Below are 20,641 nucleotides of genomic sequence, written 5' to 3'. Positions count from 1 at the left end.
AGGTGGACAGTGAGAAAGACAAATGTTAAGATACGCATCTGTGGGCTTTCCTGGTGGTGCAGTGGTTAAGAATCCGCCTGCCAATGCAGGGGACACGGGTTCAAGCCCTGGTCCAGGAAGATCCCACATGCCGCGGAGCAACTAAGTCCATGTGCCACAACTACTGAGCCTGCGTACCACAACTACTGGAGCCTGCGTACCACAACTACTGCAGCCCGCGTGCCTAGAGCCCGTGCTCCGCAACAAGAGAAGCCACTGCAGTGAGAAGCCCGCACACCACAATGAAGAGTAGCCCCCACTTGCCACAACTAGAGAAAGCTCGTGCGCAGCAACAAAGACCCAACACAGCCATCCATCCATCCATCCATCAATCAATCAATCAATTTAAAAAAGATATGCATCTGTTTTCAATAGGTCTTCTCTGGAAACACATAATTTAAATCATTAACAAAAAACCTCCATTTTTAAAATTAGTGATTTACGCAATACCGACACTTTCAACTAAAAGAATGGCGTCTTACCCCTGAGGTTCCTGTGGGTGGCTGTGACCCCCCAGGGTCTCTACAGCACTGTATGAACACCACAGTGACATGTTGTATGACATGTTGTACCACATGTGTACCCATGTCATTCCACCCTCCGCCTGGGCTCAAGGACAGAAATCTCATTCACTTTGCTATCCCTCATATCACTGAATGTGCTGAATGAAGGAACGCACGAAAAGAAGCTTGAAGACAACATATCGTAGTATTTCTGTTTTATAAACATAAACTATACCTTTAATATAACTCTCAACCTGGGCAATTCTGCTCCCCAGGGAACTTCTCTGGTTATGTCTGGATACATTTTTGGGTGTCACACTGTGAGGAAAGGTATGCTAATGGCACCTAAAGCAGCAAAGGATGCTGCTAATCATCCCAAAATGCACTGTGACAACCCTGACACCAAAAAAATTATCCAGCTCCAAATATCAATACTGTCAAGGTTGAAAAACCCTGCATCCTCCCAACTATCTTTATTAGAAAGTATACAGATTAATGATAAATACCAGTTTATAATAAACTGAGCCTAGAACCCAATTCTGTTTTATGTATATAAACAAAGTATTTTAATACACACTTGATTTTCTAAGAATATAAAGTGTATAATGTATATGAATACAGTATGATTAACCTTTGTAATCACAGAAAAGCTACACTTTTATTTTTTAGAACTTTACCAAGAATTCTTTATCACTTAAGGAAAACACCAATTACGGTTGCCAATGAATCACACCTTCATTAGTTCACTTGTAGCTATCACATTCAATGGTAATTCTATATAAAAATGTAAACAGCTATTTCATTTATATTCCATTTATATCTGAGTATGTATAAATGTGCTTGAACAATTACAAATATTGAAATAAATTTTAAAAATATAAATCTGCACTTCTCTTTTTATGAATCCAGCATACACCCATACCAAACCCTGAGAAAGCACACAAAAAAACAAAAAAGCAAAAATCCTTAAATACATTAGTAAAAGGAACGCAGAAATACAGGTGCCAAAGAAGGGTTATTCTAGGACTAAAAGGATGGTTCAATATTGAGAAATCTAGTAATGTATTTCACCAATAGCAGTAAAGATCCTTAAAAGATGTAAAAATCATTTACTGTTTACCTTCCCAATATTTTCCTGATTTATATGGCTGTTTCATTAACATAAAAAATACATATACATATATCCACCGTATCAGGTCTGTAAGGATATTTGCTGCAGCAATGTTAAGTGTTAAGCATCAGAGACACCTATAAAACAGAATACTAAATAGCCACACAGGGGGACTTCCCCTGTGGTCCAGTGGGTAAGACTCTGCAGTCCCAATGCAGCGTGCCCAAGTTTGATCCCTGATCAGGGAACGAGATTCCCCAGGCACGCCGCAACTAAAGATCCCACATGCTGCAACTAAGAAGTCCACATGCCACAACAAACATCCCGTGTGCCACAACTAAGACCTGGCAAAACCAAAATAAATAAATAAATAATAAAAATAAATAATATCCTAAAAATAAATAAATAAATAGCCACACAGCATCACTGAATACCTGTAGTATAGAGAAAGTAAACTAGAGAAATAACCACTAAACTATTTACAGCACTTATTTCTAGATGTGTGGGATTTTACTAAAAAGCATATATGATTACTTTTATAGTCTGAGCGGCAAAAAGTGAAAATCCTCATTTTGTCTTTATAGCCAAGTAATGAGGAGATGGGAAGAGTTTAAGCCTTGCGAAAGGCCATATAACATGGCAAATGAAAACAGGTAATACTAAGGAACAGAACTCTAGGTAAAAAATACACAAACAGGGGCTTCCCTGGTGGCGCAGTGGTTGAGAGTCTGCCTGCCGATGCAGGGGACACGGGTTCATCCCCCAGTCCGGGAGGATCCCACATGCAGCAGAGCGGCTGGGCCTGTGAGCCATGGCCGCTGAGCCTGCGCGTCCGGAGCCTGTGCTCCACAATGGGAGAGCCCACAGCAGTGAGAGGCCCACGTACCACAAAAAAATAAAAAAAAATAAAAAAATAAACAGGAAAACACTGACCAAAGTTAAAACAACAGTATCCACAGAAAGCACACACAAGGCACACAAAAATCACAATGGCTTAGTGTAAGGACTACTGTGAGGGTTACTGCTAAATCCAAGTGTACTCCTAAAATTTCTCCAATGAAATACCATCAAGAAATCCTACAGTGAGAAGCAGCCGCAGAGCACAGGGAGATCAGCTCGGTGCTTTGTGACTGCCTGGAGGGGTGGGATGGGGAGGGTGGGAGGGAGGGAGATGCATGAGGGAAGGGATGTGGGAACAGATGTATATGTATGACTGATTCACTTTGTTATAAAGCAGAAACTAAAAAAAAAAGAAATCCTACAGTTTCATGCTACTCTTACAGAGCTACTGCAATCTCTCCTATCAAACACTTGCCTCAATTTAAACATCTACTTCCAGAACAGATATGCTACACTATGCTGCCATCTAGAGAGCAGACTTAATACTAAAAATTCCCACTGAGAAGGTTTACCTTGTTGAAAGTGCCAAGATAAATGAAAGAGAAACTAAAAATAGTGATGTACTATATTGGGAAGTAGAAAAGAGAGATAGGTGTTGGAATCAGAGAGATGATAAAGAATAAGTCATTAGACGATGTTTCAAGTTAAAAAAAATACAGAAATAACAGTATAAGCATATTATTTAGCAAGATGGGAAAAACCACCAGAAGAATCTAAAATAAAACCAGTTAAGTTACTTGCCAGAAAAAAAAAGGGACTGGAATTAGAGAAGGGAAAAGCACATCTGCTGTTTATTGTAAGATCTTCCTTACTATTTGAACATGTGATACTTGTGATAAGTTTTTTTTTAATACTGTGAAAATTTTCTTCAAATGGATTAACTATGCTTAAGAATAAAGGAATCGGTTGTTTCTTTGTTTAAACTCAGAAGGACTTAAAGATCAAGTCCATCCATACGGTTTTTAAAAGGCAGAAATCAATTTGACAATTATAAAAGTTTACATAACACCAAAATTACAAGTAAAAGAGACTCAGGCAATACAAACATTGCTCAGCCAAATCTTTCTTAAATGAGCACCTATCATTACAATGTACAGAAGGAACTGACTACTATCTTGTTTACATACAGGAAGCTTACCTTATTTATTAGAAATGGCATTATAGAAGAGCCGGAATACTTTGCAAATTTCATTTAATTAACAAACATTTATCGAGAACCAACTCTGTATCAATACAAGGTATTCTTGATAAGGATTTTCACAAAAATACAATATTCTATTTCCTACAAAAAATCATGGTCATCTAAGTAACCTTAGGTTGACGAAACTACAGCACCTCAAGCCTGATTATCCACAGCCAGATAACACATAAGAGAAAACCTGAGGGTTACTGTACAAATTACAAGTCATAATCAAGACAGGTTTGGGCTCTGTAGGGACAAGATTTGTAAATGCACTTCTTATACAAAATTACTCATTCAACAGAAACTCTTTCATTTAATGTCATTTAAAAAAGTCCATACGACTACCAGGTTGACACAGCAATAGTTTCACTGTTTGCAGTCTATACTACTATTGCACTATATGTCCCTCTATATTTTTAGAATATTTTGCTGGGAGTTTGTAACACTTTTGAAATTTTATAATTAAAATGACATTCAATCCTTTTCTTGCCTTTTGATAAAACTTCAAAATTAATACAAATTTAGAGTAAAACATATTTGCTTACATGAGAATATCTACTTGTATAGAAAAGAAATTTCTTGTGACTAAACCCGTTTAATTACTATTTTACTTGAAAATATTGATGAAATATTTTAAACTAAAATCCAAAATGTAAGTATCACACATTTAGTACAAGACAACATATAGCATAGCATACAACTCTAAAATTGCCAGAAAGAAAAATCTCCTTTCTTATCCAACTTGATAATCAAAAAATTCTAATTTATTTAAGAGAATATCAGTCTCCACAAAAAGTTTCTTCTTTTTCCCATCCTGAAACAAGCTTTCATATCAAGATATGAAGTAATATTTGTAAAACAACAGAAATAAACTCGTGTTTGGTACAGCTGAGCTATGAGCATAAGAAATCATGAACTGCTATACTATGACTGTACCTAAAATCTTTCAAATTACACATTTCAAACTGCATTGTGAGAAACAATACATTAGACATAGAAGTTATTAGCGTTGAGATGATAATGCTAAAAAAGCAGTATTATAAAATAAGTTATAATTGTATTATAAATATTATAAATTCTGTCACCCTAAATTTGTAACATGTCTGCAAATTAAAGAAAGTATACAGAAAGACTCACCTTCATCCACAGAAAACTGACAGCTCTTATCATTGAAGAAAAGAATTTTCTTCTTATCAGGACGGTTTACAAATAGTATCTGGTCCCCTAAAGCCTTAAAGATAAAGAAAAAATTTTCAGTTAACTCCAAATTACATCACCCAAGGAAAAAGAAAAATTTTTTTTTAAAACAACAAAGGACTCCCACTTCCTTTAACCCTCAGTACACCATTAGGGTCCACTAGACCAAATTTTAATTCTTGAGTTTCTTTCTTGAGCAGTTCTATTTTTAAGAATTGATATTTTGAGACTTTTATCCTTAGAGATCATCCAAAGTACATAAAGAAAAAAAATTGTTTTAAATAGAAAAAAATTCAGTCTATGTTGCAATTACAATTTGGGTCTACCAGACCCTTTCATTAATCTGTGAGAAAAACTGTGGAACCTCACTGTTCTTACTTTTCCTTTACCTTGAAATATTTTGTTACTCATCATTATCCATCTATCATTTCCAATTATGCTTTGAAAAGCTAGAACAGTAAGAAAATGGAAGAATGATTAAATCACCTAAAAATGTGTGTGCAACTATGAGATAAATAGCCATCCTTCAGTTTTTTCACTGCACTGCCCAAAATACTGCATCATCTTTAAAGAAAATATAAAAGACTTGAGTAGTCTTTACTATCTTTTAGCTTTCACTGAGCACAGCTGACAATTAAAAATTTTTCATTTTCTACTACTCTAGCAATGACAAGAGAATTGATATAAGATATTTCATTATTATTAATTAATGAGAACAAGAATGCAAAAAGCCTGATAGCAGTAATCTGGACTATAATGATGATGGTGAAATTCATCACAGAAATAAAGTCTCAATCTATGAACCTTTAGAGGACAATAATCTCAGCCTTAGGCATCAATGTGTGAACTACATGGACTTAACAGATATATAAAGAACATTCCATCCAAAAGCAATAGAATACACATTATTCTCAAGTACACACTTGACATTCTCCAGGATAGTTAATATGTTAAGCCACAAAACAAGTCTTAACAAATCACATCAAGCACCTTTTCTGACCACAATGGTACGTAAAACTAAAAATCAATTATAAGAAGATGGAAAATGCACAAATATGCAGAGATTAAGCAATATGCAGAAATTAAGCAATATGCAGAAATTAAGCAATATGCTGCTACTCACTGGGTCAAAGAAGAAATTTAAACATACCTTGAAAAAAATGAAAATGGAAATACAACATACCAAAACTTATGAGAGGTTAAAAAAAAAGCAATTCTAAGAGAAAGTTCATAGGTATAAATGCCTACATCGAAAAACAAGAACTATATCAGATAATCTAAACTTACACCTCAAGGAACTAGAAAAAGAACAAATGAAGCGTGAAGTAAGTAGAAGGAAGGAACTAACAAAGATTAGAGTAGAAATAAATTTAAATAGAGACTAAAAAGACAACAGAAAAGAGTAATGAAACTATGAGCTGGTTCTTTGAAAAGATAAACAAAATTGACAAACCTTTAGCTCAACTAACCAAGAAAAAAGGACAGAAAACTCAGTTAAATCAGAAATGAAATGAGAGGCATTACAAATAATACCACAGAATACGAAGAATCATAAGAGACTACTATGAACATACACCAACAAAATTGGACAACCTAGAGGAAATGGATGAATTTCTAGAAACATATAAGCTATCAAGACTGAATCATGAAGAAACAGGAATTCTGAACAGATCAGTTACTAATAAAGAAATTGAATAAGTAATCAAAAATCTCCCAACAGACAAAAGTCCAGGACCAGATAACTTCACTACTGAACTCTACTGAACAAAGAAGAATATCAATCCTTCTCACACTCGTCCAAAAAACTGAAGCAGTTCATCAAACTCATTTTTCGAGGCCAGCATTACCCTTATACCAAAACCAGATAAAGTATGCTACAAGAAAAGAAAATTACAGGCCAATATCCCTGATGAACATAGATGCAAAAAATCCTCAACAAAATAGTCAACACACCAAATTCAACAATACATTAAAAGAATCACACACCACAATCAAGTGGGATTTATTCCAGGCATGCAAGGATGGTTCAATATCTGCAAATCAATCAATGTGATATAGCACATTAACAAAATGAAAGATAAAAATATGATCATTTCAGTAAATGCAGAAAAAGCATTTGGCAAAATTCAACATCCACTTATGATAACTCTCCACAATGTGGATACCAAAGTAACATACCTCAACATAATAAAGGCCATATATGACAAGCCCGCAGCTTACATCAAATTCAATGGTGAAAGGCTGAAAGCATTGCCTCTAAAATCAGGAACAAGACAAGGATGTCTACTCTGCCACTTTTACTCAACATAGTATTGGAGTCCTAATCAGAGCAATTAGTCAAGAAATAGAAATAAAAGGCATACAAATTGGAAAGGAAGAAATAAAAATGTTACTTTTTGCAAACTGGATTTTATGTATCTCCCTAAAGACTTCACCAAAAAACTATTAGAATAATGAATTCAGCAAAGTTGCAGGATACAAAAATCAATATACAAAAATTTTGAGTTTCTATGCACTAATAATTATCAGAAAGAGAAATTAACAATCCCTTTTACAATTGCATCAAAAAGAATAAGATACCTAGAAATAAATTTCACCAAGGAGATAAATAATGTCTACACTGAAAACTATAAGACAATGATGAAAGAAACTGAAGAAGACACAAAAAATGGAAAGATATTCTGTGCTCATGGATTGGAAAAGTTAATATTGTCAAAACGTCTATACTACCCAAAGCAAAATATAGATTCAATGCAATCCCTATCAAAATTCCAATGGCATTTTCCACAGAAATAGAACAATGCTAAAATTTATATGGAACCACAAAAGATCCTGTCAGCCAAAGCAATCTTGAAAAAGAACAAAGCTGAAAGCATCACACTGCCTATACTACAAAGGTATAGTAATTGAAACAGTATGGTATTGGCATAAAAACAGACACATAGATCAATGGGACAGAACAGAGAACCCAGAAATAAACCTATGCATATATGGTGAATTAATTTACGACAAAGGTGCTAAGAATATACAATAGGGAAAGGATAGTCTCTCAATAAATGGTGCAGGGAAAACTGGGCAGCCACATGCAAAAGAATGAAACTGGACCATTATCTCACACCATATGCAAAAATTATTTCAAAATGGATTAAAGACCTGAATGTAAGACCTGAAATCATAAGACTCCTGTAAGAAAACACAGGCAATAAGCTCCTTGACATTCATCTTGGCACCGTTTCAGATTTGACATCAAAAGCAAAAGCAACAAAAGCAAAAATAAACAGGTGGGATCACATTTTACTAAAAAGCTTCTGCACAGCAAAGGAAACATCAACAAAATGAAAAGGCAACCGACTAAGTGGGAGAAAATATTTACAAATCATATATCTGATATGGGGTTAACATCCAAAATATATAAAGAACTCATGGAACTCAACAGCAAAAAAACAAAAAACCCTATGCTATTAAAAATTGGGCAGAAGATTTGAATAGACGTTTTTCTGAAGAAGACACACAGATGGTCAGCAGGTTCATGAAAAGATGCTCAACATCACTAATCATCAGGAAAATGCAAATGAAAACCACAACAAGATTATCACCTCACACCTGTCAGAATGGCTATTATCAAAAAGACAAGAAATGATGAGTCTTGGTGAGGATATGGAGAAAAGGGAACCCTAGTGTACTGTTGGTGTGAACGTAAACTGATGTAGGCACCTTGGAAAACAGTATGGAGGTTCCTCAAAAAATTAAAAATAAAACTACCATATGATTCAGCAATACCACTTCTGGGTTTTTTGGTTTTTTTTTTTTTGCAGTACACAGGCCTCTCACTGTTGTGGCCTCTCCCATTGCAGAGCACAGGCTCCGGACGCGCAGGCTCAGCGGCCATGGCTCATGGGCCCAGCCGCTCTGCGGCATGTGGGATCTTCCCGGACCGGGGCACGAACCTCTGTCCCCTGCATCGGCAGGCGGACTCTCAACCACTGCGCCACCAGGGAAGCCCACTTCTGGGTATTTTTATCCAAAGAAAATGAAAACACTAACTTAAAAAGATATATGCACCACCTTGTTCAGTGTGGCATTATTTACATTAGCTAAGATATGGAAACAACCTAAGTGCCCAATGATGTATGAATGGATAAAGAAAATGTGTTATATATAAACAATGGAATATTACGCAGCCGTAAAAAAGAATGAAATCTTGCCATTTGCGACAACATGGATGGACCTTGAGGGCATTATGCTAAGTCAAGTAGGTCAGACTGAGAAAGACAAATACTGTATGATCTCACTTATATGTGAAATCTTAAAATATATATATATGAGCTCACAGATACAGAGAACAGATTGGTGGTTCCAAGAGGCAGTGAGTGGGTCAAGGGGTGGGCAAAATGCAAGAAAGGGGTCAAAAGGTACAAACTTCCACTTGTAAAATAAATCATAGAGATGTACTATACATTATGATGACTATAGTTAATAATACTGTATTGCATATTTGAAAGTTCCTAAGAGAGCAGATCTTAAAAGTTCTTATCACAAAATAAAATTTTTTTGATAACTATGTATGTGACGCATTTAACCAGACTTACTATGATCATTTTTTACAATTAAAAAGAATTTTTAATTTAAAAAAAACCCTTAGTTGATTCAATACACCATCTTAAAATTAAACCATATCACAAACACAGAGTTATTAGAATTATTCTGGCAGTTAATTTAATGATTAGAAAACCCCCAAAAAACAACTACTGAGAGATGAATAATCTGGAACAGTCACTGGTTTTTCTCATTGTCTTGTTTTCTTGCTTTTGCACAGTCCTTTTTGTTTCTTGCTAGCACTATACTGTACATTTCTTCAAAACACTATATGGTCAACAAAATGACAGTAAAAGTTATCTTCTATCTCCACCAAGAACTGAAGAAAAGGAAACAACACAGAAGGGATTTAACTTAATTAGGCCAAATGTCTCCCTTGAGAAATTACTTAGAACACATCTTCACATATTTAAAATGTGAGGATTTTTTAAAACTTGGGGTTTTGAACAATTGAGAAATAAGACTGCTTGCAAATGACAGACTGTGTGCTTTTCATGACCCCTTTTCAGCTCTGCTCCTGAAGGAAGAGAGCCATTAAACACAGGGTAACAGGGGCTTCCCTGGTTGCGCAGTGGTTAAGAATCTACTTGCCAACGCAGGGGACACAGGTTCGATCCCTGGTCCGAGAAGATCCCACATTCTGCGGAGCAACTAAGCCCGTGTGCCACAGCTACTGAGGCTGTGTTCTAGAGCCTGCAAACCACAACTACTGAGCCCACGTGCCACAACTACTGAAGCCTGCGCACCTAGAGCCCATGCTCTGCAACAAGAGAAGCCACCACAATGAGACGCCCACATACTGCATCGAAGAGTAGCCCCCACTCGCCGCAACTAGAGAAAGCCCACGTGCGGCAATGAAGACCCAACACAGCCCAAAAAAAGAAAAAAGAAAAAGAAAAAAAGTGGAAGCCAAATGTTAAAAAAAAAAAAATAGGGTGACAATGTGACTTTACATCACAAAATTATTTAAAATAGAAAAAGCAATTATCAGTTTACATTACTATTCTACTTTAGAATGTAACATAAAGCCTACCAAAGAGTAACAATACTGGCCTGTATCAAAATGGGAAAAAGAATGGAGCAGGAAATGTACCTAGCACTCCCAACTGTTAAGCTAGGATTCAGTAGTTCTACCTTTCAACATGCTATAATGTGCACAATTTATCAACTTTGGTCACATATTATTTGCAATATTTGTGCAGGTTAAGTTTAGTCACTTAAGTGAAAATCTTAAAAAGGGTTCTTCATCTGGTAATGGGCAAGTAGCTCCTAAGGGACCAGCCCACCGGAAGAAAACTACTATACTAATCTCTGGACAAGACATTTTAAAGAGAATAGAGCTAAAAGAACAAAACAGATGTGTCGTATGCCATCCACCACAGAGAATACAAAGTTTGAAGTTTGACTCTAGTCAAGACAAATGCCCACTTAAAAACAAAATAAACAAACAAAAACACTCTTTGGAGGAATATAACAGAATCCTGAGCCATATAATTCAGTGTTCAAGACTCAACAGAAATTAGGTATATGAAGAAAGAAAACATGACCCGTAATCAAGAGACAAAGTCTCAGAGCAGACCATCCCCAAGATGACCCAGCTCTTGAAATTAGAAGAGGAGAATTTTAAAGCAGCTACAAGAAATTACACACAGGATGTAATGTAAAATATGCTTGTAATGAATGGAAAAAAAAACAAAAAACAAAATCTCAGAAAAGAAACAGAAACCTAAGAAAGAATGAAAAGAAAAGTCTAGACGGAACTTCCCTGGTGGTCCAGTGGTTAAGGCTCCACACTCAATCCCTGGTCAGGGAACTAGATCCCGCATGCCACAACTAAGACCCCGGCGCAGCCAAATAAATAAAGATTAAAAAAAAAAAAAAAAACCTCTCTTGAGGGGATTGTTAAAAAAAAAAAAAAAAAAGCAAGGTCTAGAACTGAAAATACAATCTATAAATAATTAACCAATTGGGCTTAATAACAAATTTGAGGTAAAAAAGTCAGTACAATTAACAACAGATCAATACAACAACAAAGTCCAAAAGCACACGGGCGCACGCACACACACACACACACAGCCTAAGGGACTTGTGGGATAATACCAAAAAGGCTGACGTGTGTAACTGAATTACCAAGAAGTAGAGAAAGAAGCAAGTTTTCTCCACAGGTAGCAAAAAGAATGAACCTGCTTACAGGTTAGCATCAATCATTAGCTATTTTGAATAACAGAGACTCGCAGCTTTCCCAAGAGAGTTGAAAATTTAAACAGGAAATGTAAACTCTATCACTTTTACTGATAGCCCCTTTAGGAATTCGAAACAACCAAATTATAAATGTTCTTGTGTTTTAATGCCTCTGATTCCCTCAGGTTAGCAATGTGCACAAGCTTTGTTGAAGGAGTTCTTAAATACAAACATAACAACTTACAAGAAAAAGACTAATGTCTCTGAGGAAATCTTTCCAGAAATATTTTGAAGAATCAGTCACACACAACAACACAAAAGGGAGCTGTCAAAGTTCCACAAAAATGGTTATGCTCTGTCCTGCTCTACAGCACAAAACACAAATTTCAAATCTTTAATTGGCTCGTAACAACCCCAAGTATATAGGATGGAGGAGGTTTTAAAATAACTTTTTTTTAAGTCATGATATTTTTTAAAACCAAAAGATATTATTATAATTCAAATTATATGAAGGCATAGAAAGAAAAGAGAGGTTATTACCTTGACAGCTTTCTGGGAATTGGGCAGTCCTTCCTCAATGTCTTCTAAAAGAATTCCTCCTAAGCCTCGCTGGTCATGCTTATCTAAAAGCCGAAGGAGGGCCTTCTTATCTTTCAAGTTGTACTTGGGCTTGAAGGCATACTTTCCATCTACTACTTCAATTTTGGGATTATTGACTAATGCCTGTAAGAGTGACACAATTTGGACATATTAACAAAAGGAAATACCATATATACATTATTTAATTCTACCAATTATTAAAAAACCACAATACTCCTATTACAGTGGCAAACTAAAAGTATCCTGTGGATATCAAAAGATCTAAAATACCGGACATCCAGGATCCAAAACAACAGGCAGAGACCAGCATGGTGCTCATTTTTTATAAAAGAAACTGTTTATTATTTATATAGATTCTTTGGATGAGAAAGAAACCACTTTATTACAACTGCTTTGAAGAACGCTGTACCCATACTGTTTCAGAAGACAAAAGAGGTAAGGATCAATAAAACACCTATTAACATCACTAGACAAAGTGAAATGGGTACTGCCTACCCCACCCTCAATGTATAGTTTATCACATATCGGGATTATAATGTGAGAAACACTACCCTGGGATGAAAATACCAATAGTCAGTCTGCTCCACATGCTATCAAATGGCACTAGCCGCTGTGGAAGGAACTGAAAAGGACCAGACTAGTGCGTATAAGAAATTTACCTATAACGTTGTCAGCTGAGATTGAAACTGAGTAAGAATGCAGAAATTACTGAATATAATTATGTTTCTAGTCAGTCCTGTTGTGTAGCTAGTATCAGAAGGAAAGCCCTTCAAGACAGAGCAACCCTATTAATTTTCTTCTACAGCTGCCAGCCTGATCCTGAAAGGATAAAGAGAAGAAACACAGAAAGAAGAAAGGAGGGAGAATAGAATAGTAATTAAAATAAACTTTACCTACTGTGGGTAGTCCATGAAATTTCAAGATTAGGTAAAGCGTCAAAATTTAAATGTGGATTACCACTATTGGTATATCACTAATATAGTGAGCTACAATGATACTAACTGGTTCACTTTAAATTATTAAAATCAAGAACAATATATGCTCGATAAAATTAATTAAATTCTATTTTAGGAAGTTTACATTTGGTCTTTAGAATCAGCACTGGTCCTAGAAAGTTGTCTTATTAAATTGTCATTTCATACTTAAACAGAAAAGAGACAAAGATCTCAATTTTTAAAGTGCTACTCATTTCCAAATTTGCATGGTCACTGATCGCTGGGGATTCCTTTTCTTCCAATGTTGTGTGGAACATATATACAATGTTCATGATTATTTTTCCAAGTAATCTGCTAGAGGCAGTAACGTCACTATCAGATCGTAATAGCAGTAGCGGTATAACAAGTATCTTGCTTAACAAAATATCTTGCTTTCCCTATAATACCTCATGCTTTAAATGTCCTAAAACATAGAAACAATACAACTTGCCAACATGTACATGATAAATTTAGCAATTCAAAATAAGCATAAATTATTCTGTAAAAAGTTAAAAATTGGTACAATGACTGACTTCTTTATAACTTTTATGCTAAAGTCTTTGACATTTTTAAATAGATACATAAGGTTGTATGAAAATAAGTCAATCTCAAAATGTGTATGTTTAAAGAAAAACCCTATACCAATTCTTTTAAGAAAAAGCAAAAATTATCATATCTCAGTATATGAAAACCCTAGTTACAGCAAATTTTTTTTTTTTTTACAGTAACTTAAGCCTATTCTTACCTCAGTCATTAGCCATTGTTTCTGCTTGAGTCCAATATCTAAATGTTGTGTTTCATCCAAAATTTCTTCTAAAGTAAGAGGATGTGTATCTCCTCGCTGATGCCGTGTCTATTGCAGTAAGAAACTGTTATTAGAAGACAGGCTTTTTAAATGATTTGGGGGGGGGGGGCTGGGGAACACGCTGTGCAACTTGTGGGATTTTAGTTCCCTGACCAGGGATTGAACCCAGGCCCTCAGCAGTGAAAGCACAGAGTCTTAACCACTGGGCTGCGAGGGAATTCCCTGGAAGACAGTTTTAAAATGCTAGATGCGGGCTTCCCTGGTGGCACAGTGGGTGAGAGTCCACCTGCCGATGCAGGGGACACGGGTTCGTGCCCCAGTACGGGAAGATCCCACATGCCGTGGAATGGCTGGGCCCGTGAGCCATGGCCGCTGAGCCTGCGCATCCGGAGCCTGTGCCCCACAGCGGGAGAGGCCACAACAGTGAGAGGCCCGCGTACCGCAAAAAAAAAAAAAAAAAGGTAAAATGCTAGATGCATTAAATAATAGTTACCAGTAAATTAATCTTTTCAGGAATGCAGAATGTGTATTATTTAAGGCAGTACAATTATAGTGATGAAGAGAATGGACTATAAAATCAGACAGAACCAAGTTCAAACTTGTAGCTATATAAAATCAAATGACAAACTGAGAAAAAAAATGTGCAATTTGTATCACAAAGAGTTAGCCTTCCTAATATTTTAACAGGTCCAAAAACCTAACAAGAAAATGACCCAATGACAGGAACACAAAAAGCACAAAAAAGAGATACAAATGACCTTAGACATATGAAAAGATACTCAACTTCCACTAAGGTATTTCTTATCACACCAGCAAAATTCCATGTTTGACAACTCTATTGATGAGGCTGTAAGGAAACAGGCCCTCTCATAGACTGCTGGTAAGAATGCAAATTGATACAACTCCTACAGAGGGAATTCGGCAATATAAATGCATTGAAACCCCCGACCCAGCAAGTCGGCTTCTAGGAATTTACCTTACAGATAAACCACAATGTAGAAAAGCAGCATTGTTGTAAAAGAAAAATTAGAAACATTAGTTGTATTAAGACGTACTATTAGAACTATTAACAACACTAAGTTGTATTTGAAAAAAACTAAAGTGGCCATCAACAGAGGACTGATTAAATAAACTACAGCACATCTATGCTACTATACAGATGTTAAAAAAAGAAAATACAGATGTTCGCTATATGCTAATTTGGAAAGATGTCCAGGACAAACTATTAAGTTAAAAAACATATGTAGGGGGGCTTCCCTGGTGGCGCAGTGGTTGGGAGTCCGCCTGCCGATGCAGGGGACAGGGGTTCGTGCCCTGGTCCGGGAGGATCCCACATGCCGCGGAGCGGCTGGGCCCGTGAGCCACAACTACTGAGCCTGAGCATCTGGAGCCTGTGCTCCGCAACGGGAGAGGCCGCGACAGTGAGAGGCCCGCGCACAGCGATGAAGAGTGGCCCCCGCTCGCCGCAGCTGGAGAAGGCCCTCACATGGAAACGAAGACCCAACACAGCCAAAAATAAATTAATTAATTAATTAAAAAAAAAAAAAAAAGAAAAAACATGTAAGTGGCACAGTGGTGTGCATCAGAATCACCTGAAGGAAGGGCTTGTGAAAACACAGACTGCTGAGCTGCACTCCCAGAGTTTCAGATCAGTAGATCTAGGAAGGGGCCCAAGAATTTGCACTTCTTACAAATTCCCAGGAGATGCTGATGCCATTGGCTGGAGAATGACACATTGAGAACCACTGAGCTAGGCTAAACCAAACTAACCAAATTTTTCAACATGATTTTTTACATAAGTGAGATACAACCACATAAAGCGATAATAGTGAGATCAAGAGAGAAATCAACCCATCAAAAACAAAGTGCACCATTGATTTGTCATCTTAGAACTAGAGCAGTGTCTCATATGGACCTAACGGTATCTCTTGAACCTTCTCCATATAATTTCTACATAATTCTCATCGAGCAATTAAAGAGCTCTTCCATCAGTAAATGAATAAACTATGAGGAGTATTTTGTGTTGCCTTTTTCCTTTCTTTCTGAGTTCTTGGTTTTATCGGCTCTTCAAAAGGGGTACATAAGGGGCAGTTGAAGACTTTCCAAGAATCAGTTTACAGATCATCTTCTGAATGTACTCTTTCCCTTTCAAAACAGGTCTGCCCCCTTTTTACAACAACAAAAAAAAGGTATAACTCTCACCTCCACCCAGAATTTATACTGCAATGCCCAGAGGTATATTAAACTCCAGGGACTCAAACAAAAGGGCAAGTCAAAAAAATATTGTTTTGGGGAAGCCTTCATAAATGATAAATTGAGGTATCAAACTATCCACTATAGACAGGGCTTCTTGTCTCTTCCAGTCCTAAATATTTTTCTAGGAGTTAAAAATAGGATATTTTGGGCTTCCCTGGTGGCACAGTGGTTGGGAGTCCGCCTGCCGATGCAGGGGACACGGGTTCGTGCCCCGATCCCGGAAGATCCCACATGCCGCGGAGCGGCTGGGCCCGCGAGCCATGGCCGCGGAGCCTGTGTGTCCGGAGCCTGTGCTCCGCAACGGGAGAGGCCACAGCAGTGAGAGGCCCGCGTACAGCAAAAAAAAAAAAAAAAAAAATAGGATATTTTGTCCTTGCTATGACATTCTAAATTCTGATGAATTACAGTTTATGGGCAATTGAGAGCTGTTCCCTTTAAACAATTCTGTCTCTTCCATCCCCACACACCCTACCTCCATGCCATACTGTCCAGGAATGCATCGCTCTTAGGGGAGAATCTCCAAATAAAGGGAACACTGGTAAGAAGTATCTAATGATAAACAGGTTTTTTCAGGTATTTTCATATAAGTAATTCTCTTCAGCAAATCTCAAAATCCGTTCCTCGAATATTTATTAGCCTGAAGAAAACGCACATTTAAAGAACTGAAGCAGTATCAATAAAGGAGGCTGATTCTTTTAAATGTAACAAATATTTTCTCGGACAACCAAAATGTTCAAATCATGCTACATAAAACCCATAGACAAAAACCACATAGGAACAGTTTTAGATGGAGGGTGCACTATTAAATGTGGTAGTTAAAACCTACTTTATCAAATCATATCATGAAATTTTCATTCTAATTAGTCTATTCTCATTACGTTTTAAATATTTAATATTTCTACCTCCTATTAAAAAAATAAGTCATAGCTAGCTGTAAAACCAATTCATTTTTAGCAATAGGTATCCTTCTCCTTCGTTAATCACCCTAAGATAAAATTTACAGTTATTTCTGAATCATTCCCTTTTATTTATATCTAAAAGCTGAATATCAGAGATGGAAGATACAAGCACACACATTTAGAAAAGGAATAACACACTGTTTAACACACCTTTGCTTCATAAACATTTGATTATTTATAATGATGCAGTGTTTCATGATGGTAGACTGTGTATTTATTTTTTAAATTATATAAAAATGGAAAAATTCATTCTTTTTGATCCTTATAATTTTAATCTCAACTACCTTAGTAGTATCTGTTAGTATTCATTCCATACTATATTTCTCAGTGACTTTTATATTACTTAAAATATGATAAAAAATAAGTTTGGTATATCTGGTTGGTCTGACAATGGAGACTAGCTTTGTTAACCAGAAAATAATGTCCATAAACTGAGTATGCTAAACCTTCAACCTGACAGTTTTGGCAAAAAATATATTTATACACCTAAGATAAAAGTATTTCATCAAAAAAAATTGCACTGGCAAAGGTGTGTTGAAACTAGTATTTTTATTTTCTCAACTGCTTCTGAATATATCAGATTAACCAAAGTACCGATATGGGGAAGAAGAGGAAGCTGATATAATTAGACATTTACTGAGTCTTGGTAAAACCTTTTTGATACATTTCCTAGAAACTAAGTAGATGGTTAAGGACCAGGTAACAAATCCTCTGGCAAGTTAGGTGATTCCCATTCTTTTGCTTTCAACAAAACTGAAGAAGGACCTCACAGAAGTGTCAACTGATAAATGTTTGATGATAAATCACCATGTAATTTCTGGCATACAACTTGGAAGGTTTTGCTATCACAAAATTAGAATGAACTTATTTATATGAACATTTATTTCTCAGCACTTAAACCTACAAGATCTCAAAATAAGACCAGAAATTGGTGCCGAATCCTGTTTCATTCTATTGGTAAATAATATATTATCTCCAGACACAAGAACCACTGGAGAGATAAGACAGCTCCATTTATTTCATTAAAAATGGATTTCTGTTGCATAATTATTACATACAAAATGAATTTTAATCAAAATTTTAATATATTTATGTTATTCTAATCAACTATGTGGTAATAGTAATTATAATGATAGCTCAAACCAGAAAATATTTAGAGCCCTATGGTTATAGGGAAAACATTCCTAATTTCAATTTATATACATATTATTGTGACAAAGGAGTTTGACAGATGATCAATAGAAGATTTCCAAACACTAAAATACATAACATTAGGATAAAATTCAGTGGGAGTAACAGAACTGACATACAAGTTGAAAGGAAAATAATTAAAATTTCCAACCAGTAAAGTTTGTTTTCATATTTTTAAAAAATGGCATTTAGATTCCCTGAGATAAATTTAAGAGCGCTGTATTTTACTGAAGTATTACAATATGCCAGAAATTTCATCTTGTGTCACTATTTAGACTTTTGTTATAACACAGACTCACAGACATAGAAAACAAACTTATGGTTACCAAAGGGGGAAGGGGGGGGTTTGAAGAGTTTGGGATCAACAGCTACACACTACTATATATAAAATAGATAAGCAAGGACCTACTGTATAGCACAGGGAACTATATTCAATATCTTGTAATAACCTATAATGGAAAAGAATCTGAAAAAGAATATACATATATGTATACCTGAATCACTTTGCTACACACCTGAAACTAACACAACATTGTAAATCAACTATACTTCAATTAAAAAAAAACCTTTTGCTGAAAAATTACCCTTATCAATTTAAATATGTGCAAAGGGACACACAGTTTTTCAAAATTGTTTCAGGGAACGTATGAGTAAAAATTTGAAGATCGTTGTCATAGATTAACAAAGCAATAAGGGTCTCTAGATAAATGAAAACTGTTTTTAGCAAAGTAGCAAAAACATGACATTTAAATGTCAGTCTCCCTCAAAAGACTGACAGCCTCGAGGGCATACATTTCGTCTGGGTATTCATACCATTCATGCCATAACAGCAGATAGTAGGTTTTAGTATTGCTTACCATGTGGGGGAATGGATGGATGGAATGAAAGGTAAATGCCTAAGTGTCAGAGTATATTATTTGATAATGGGAAATTATAAACTAACACATTTCTACCAGAAATCAAATACAAACCACAGATTTCAGATATAGCTAGACAGACACCAGGTCTCTTAAATTATAAAAGAAAAGACTTCACATAAAATTTGATTTATATACTAAGGAATAGCTGAAATTTGAAATAATAACAAATACAGTACTTTCTTTGACTTTTTTTCAAGAGATACAACTAGTAACTAAATGGGAATAAGTGTTTGGCAGACAAAGGGGGTAAATCTGAAATCACTTAGCCATTTTAGCTATAAATGAAATTTCACTTTCATTAATTAAGTTAGGGTTCAGAATCCTTAGTAAAGCCAAAATGTCATACCATCAAAACTTCAAAATTTACTTGAAAAAATACTAAATCTCCCATCAAATATTAAACTCCAATTCTTTTGTGAGTCAAAGTTTTTCTGAGACACTCAGTAATTCTCAAATTTTCTCCTCCAAGATATAGAAAAGCCACCACCACCATCTGCCTGAACTATGTAGCTTTTTACTTCTCACATCAATGGAAGTAATATCCTGTAAATCGTTCACATTTTCTCATTGGTTTTGTCAGCAGGTATTGACTAATTAAGAGGTGGCTGTATCTACTGCCTGAGCACAATTTTATTAAGTGAAATGGTGGGCATAAATTGTGTACTTGAACTAATGTAATGTAATGTAAATCAAATACACTTAGATGACTCACTGAAATGCTAACTTGATATAATGTAAAAGGCTTCAGGCAGTAAATCTTTTTTTTTCTTTTTTTTACAGTTTTGAGGTATAATAGGCATAAAATAAGCGACACATATTGAAACATACAATTTGATAAATTTTGACATGTATATACAAATTTACTTCTGAAAATTCCAATCCCCTTCTTCTGCCAGAAGTCAACAGAACTTCTGTTAGTTGAGAAAAGTACTTACCTTCATGTAATTCACAATCTTAGCAAGAACGCCAAACTTATATCCAGAGCTTCCTGATAGAGCTTTCAAGTTAAATGATCCATTGCTATGATCTGAAAATGAGGTTCAAAAAGCAATTATAACATTTTCATATTAGATGTGATTATTGACTTTTAAGCAACTAAGATGATTTTAACTCCGGTAAAATATTTGTTTTGGAGTCTTCCTATCTAGTAAATTCTACCCTATAAAATTTTGGTGACACATTCAAAATCTTTGCATGCATAATAACTATTTTCTCACCAAGGATGG

General features: G+C 35.7%; 1 protein-coding gene across 1 annotated transcript in view; it reads right to left on the bottom strand.

Annotated features, from left to right (window-relative positions):
* GTF2E2 (general transcription factor IIE subunit 2) overlaps positions 1–20,641 on the bottom strand; it is a 70,707-nt gene that overhangs the window by 26,739 nt on the left and 23,327 nt on the right. The window contains exons 3-6 of the mRNA XM_082608844.1: positions 20,351–20,442; positions 14,030–14,137; positions 12,251–12,433; positions 4,874–4,967 (exon numbers count right to left, since the gene is read on the bottom strand). Coding sequence (XP_082464970.1) covers positions 4,874–4,967; positions 12,251–12,433; positions 14,030–14,137; positions 20,351–20,442 — 477 coding nt within the window. The remainder of the gene's footprint in view (positions 1–4,873; positions 4,968–12,250; positions 12,434–14,029; positions 14,138–20,350; positions 20,443–20,641) is intronic.

Source organism: Mesoplodon mirus, assembly GCF_964341445.2.
Source record: "Mesoplodon mirus genome assembly, chromosome: 20".
NCBI classification, from domain to species: Eukaryota; Metazoa; Chordata; class Mammalia; order Artiodactyla; family Ziphiidae; genus Mesoplodon; species Mesoplodon mirus.
The sequence above is the reverse complement of the archived record's forward strand: the minus strand, read 5'-3'. Positions and strand labels throughout refer to the sequence as shown.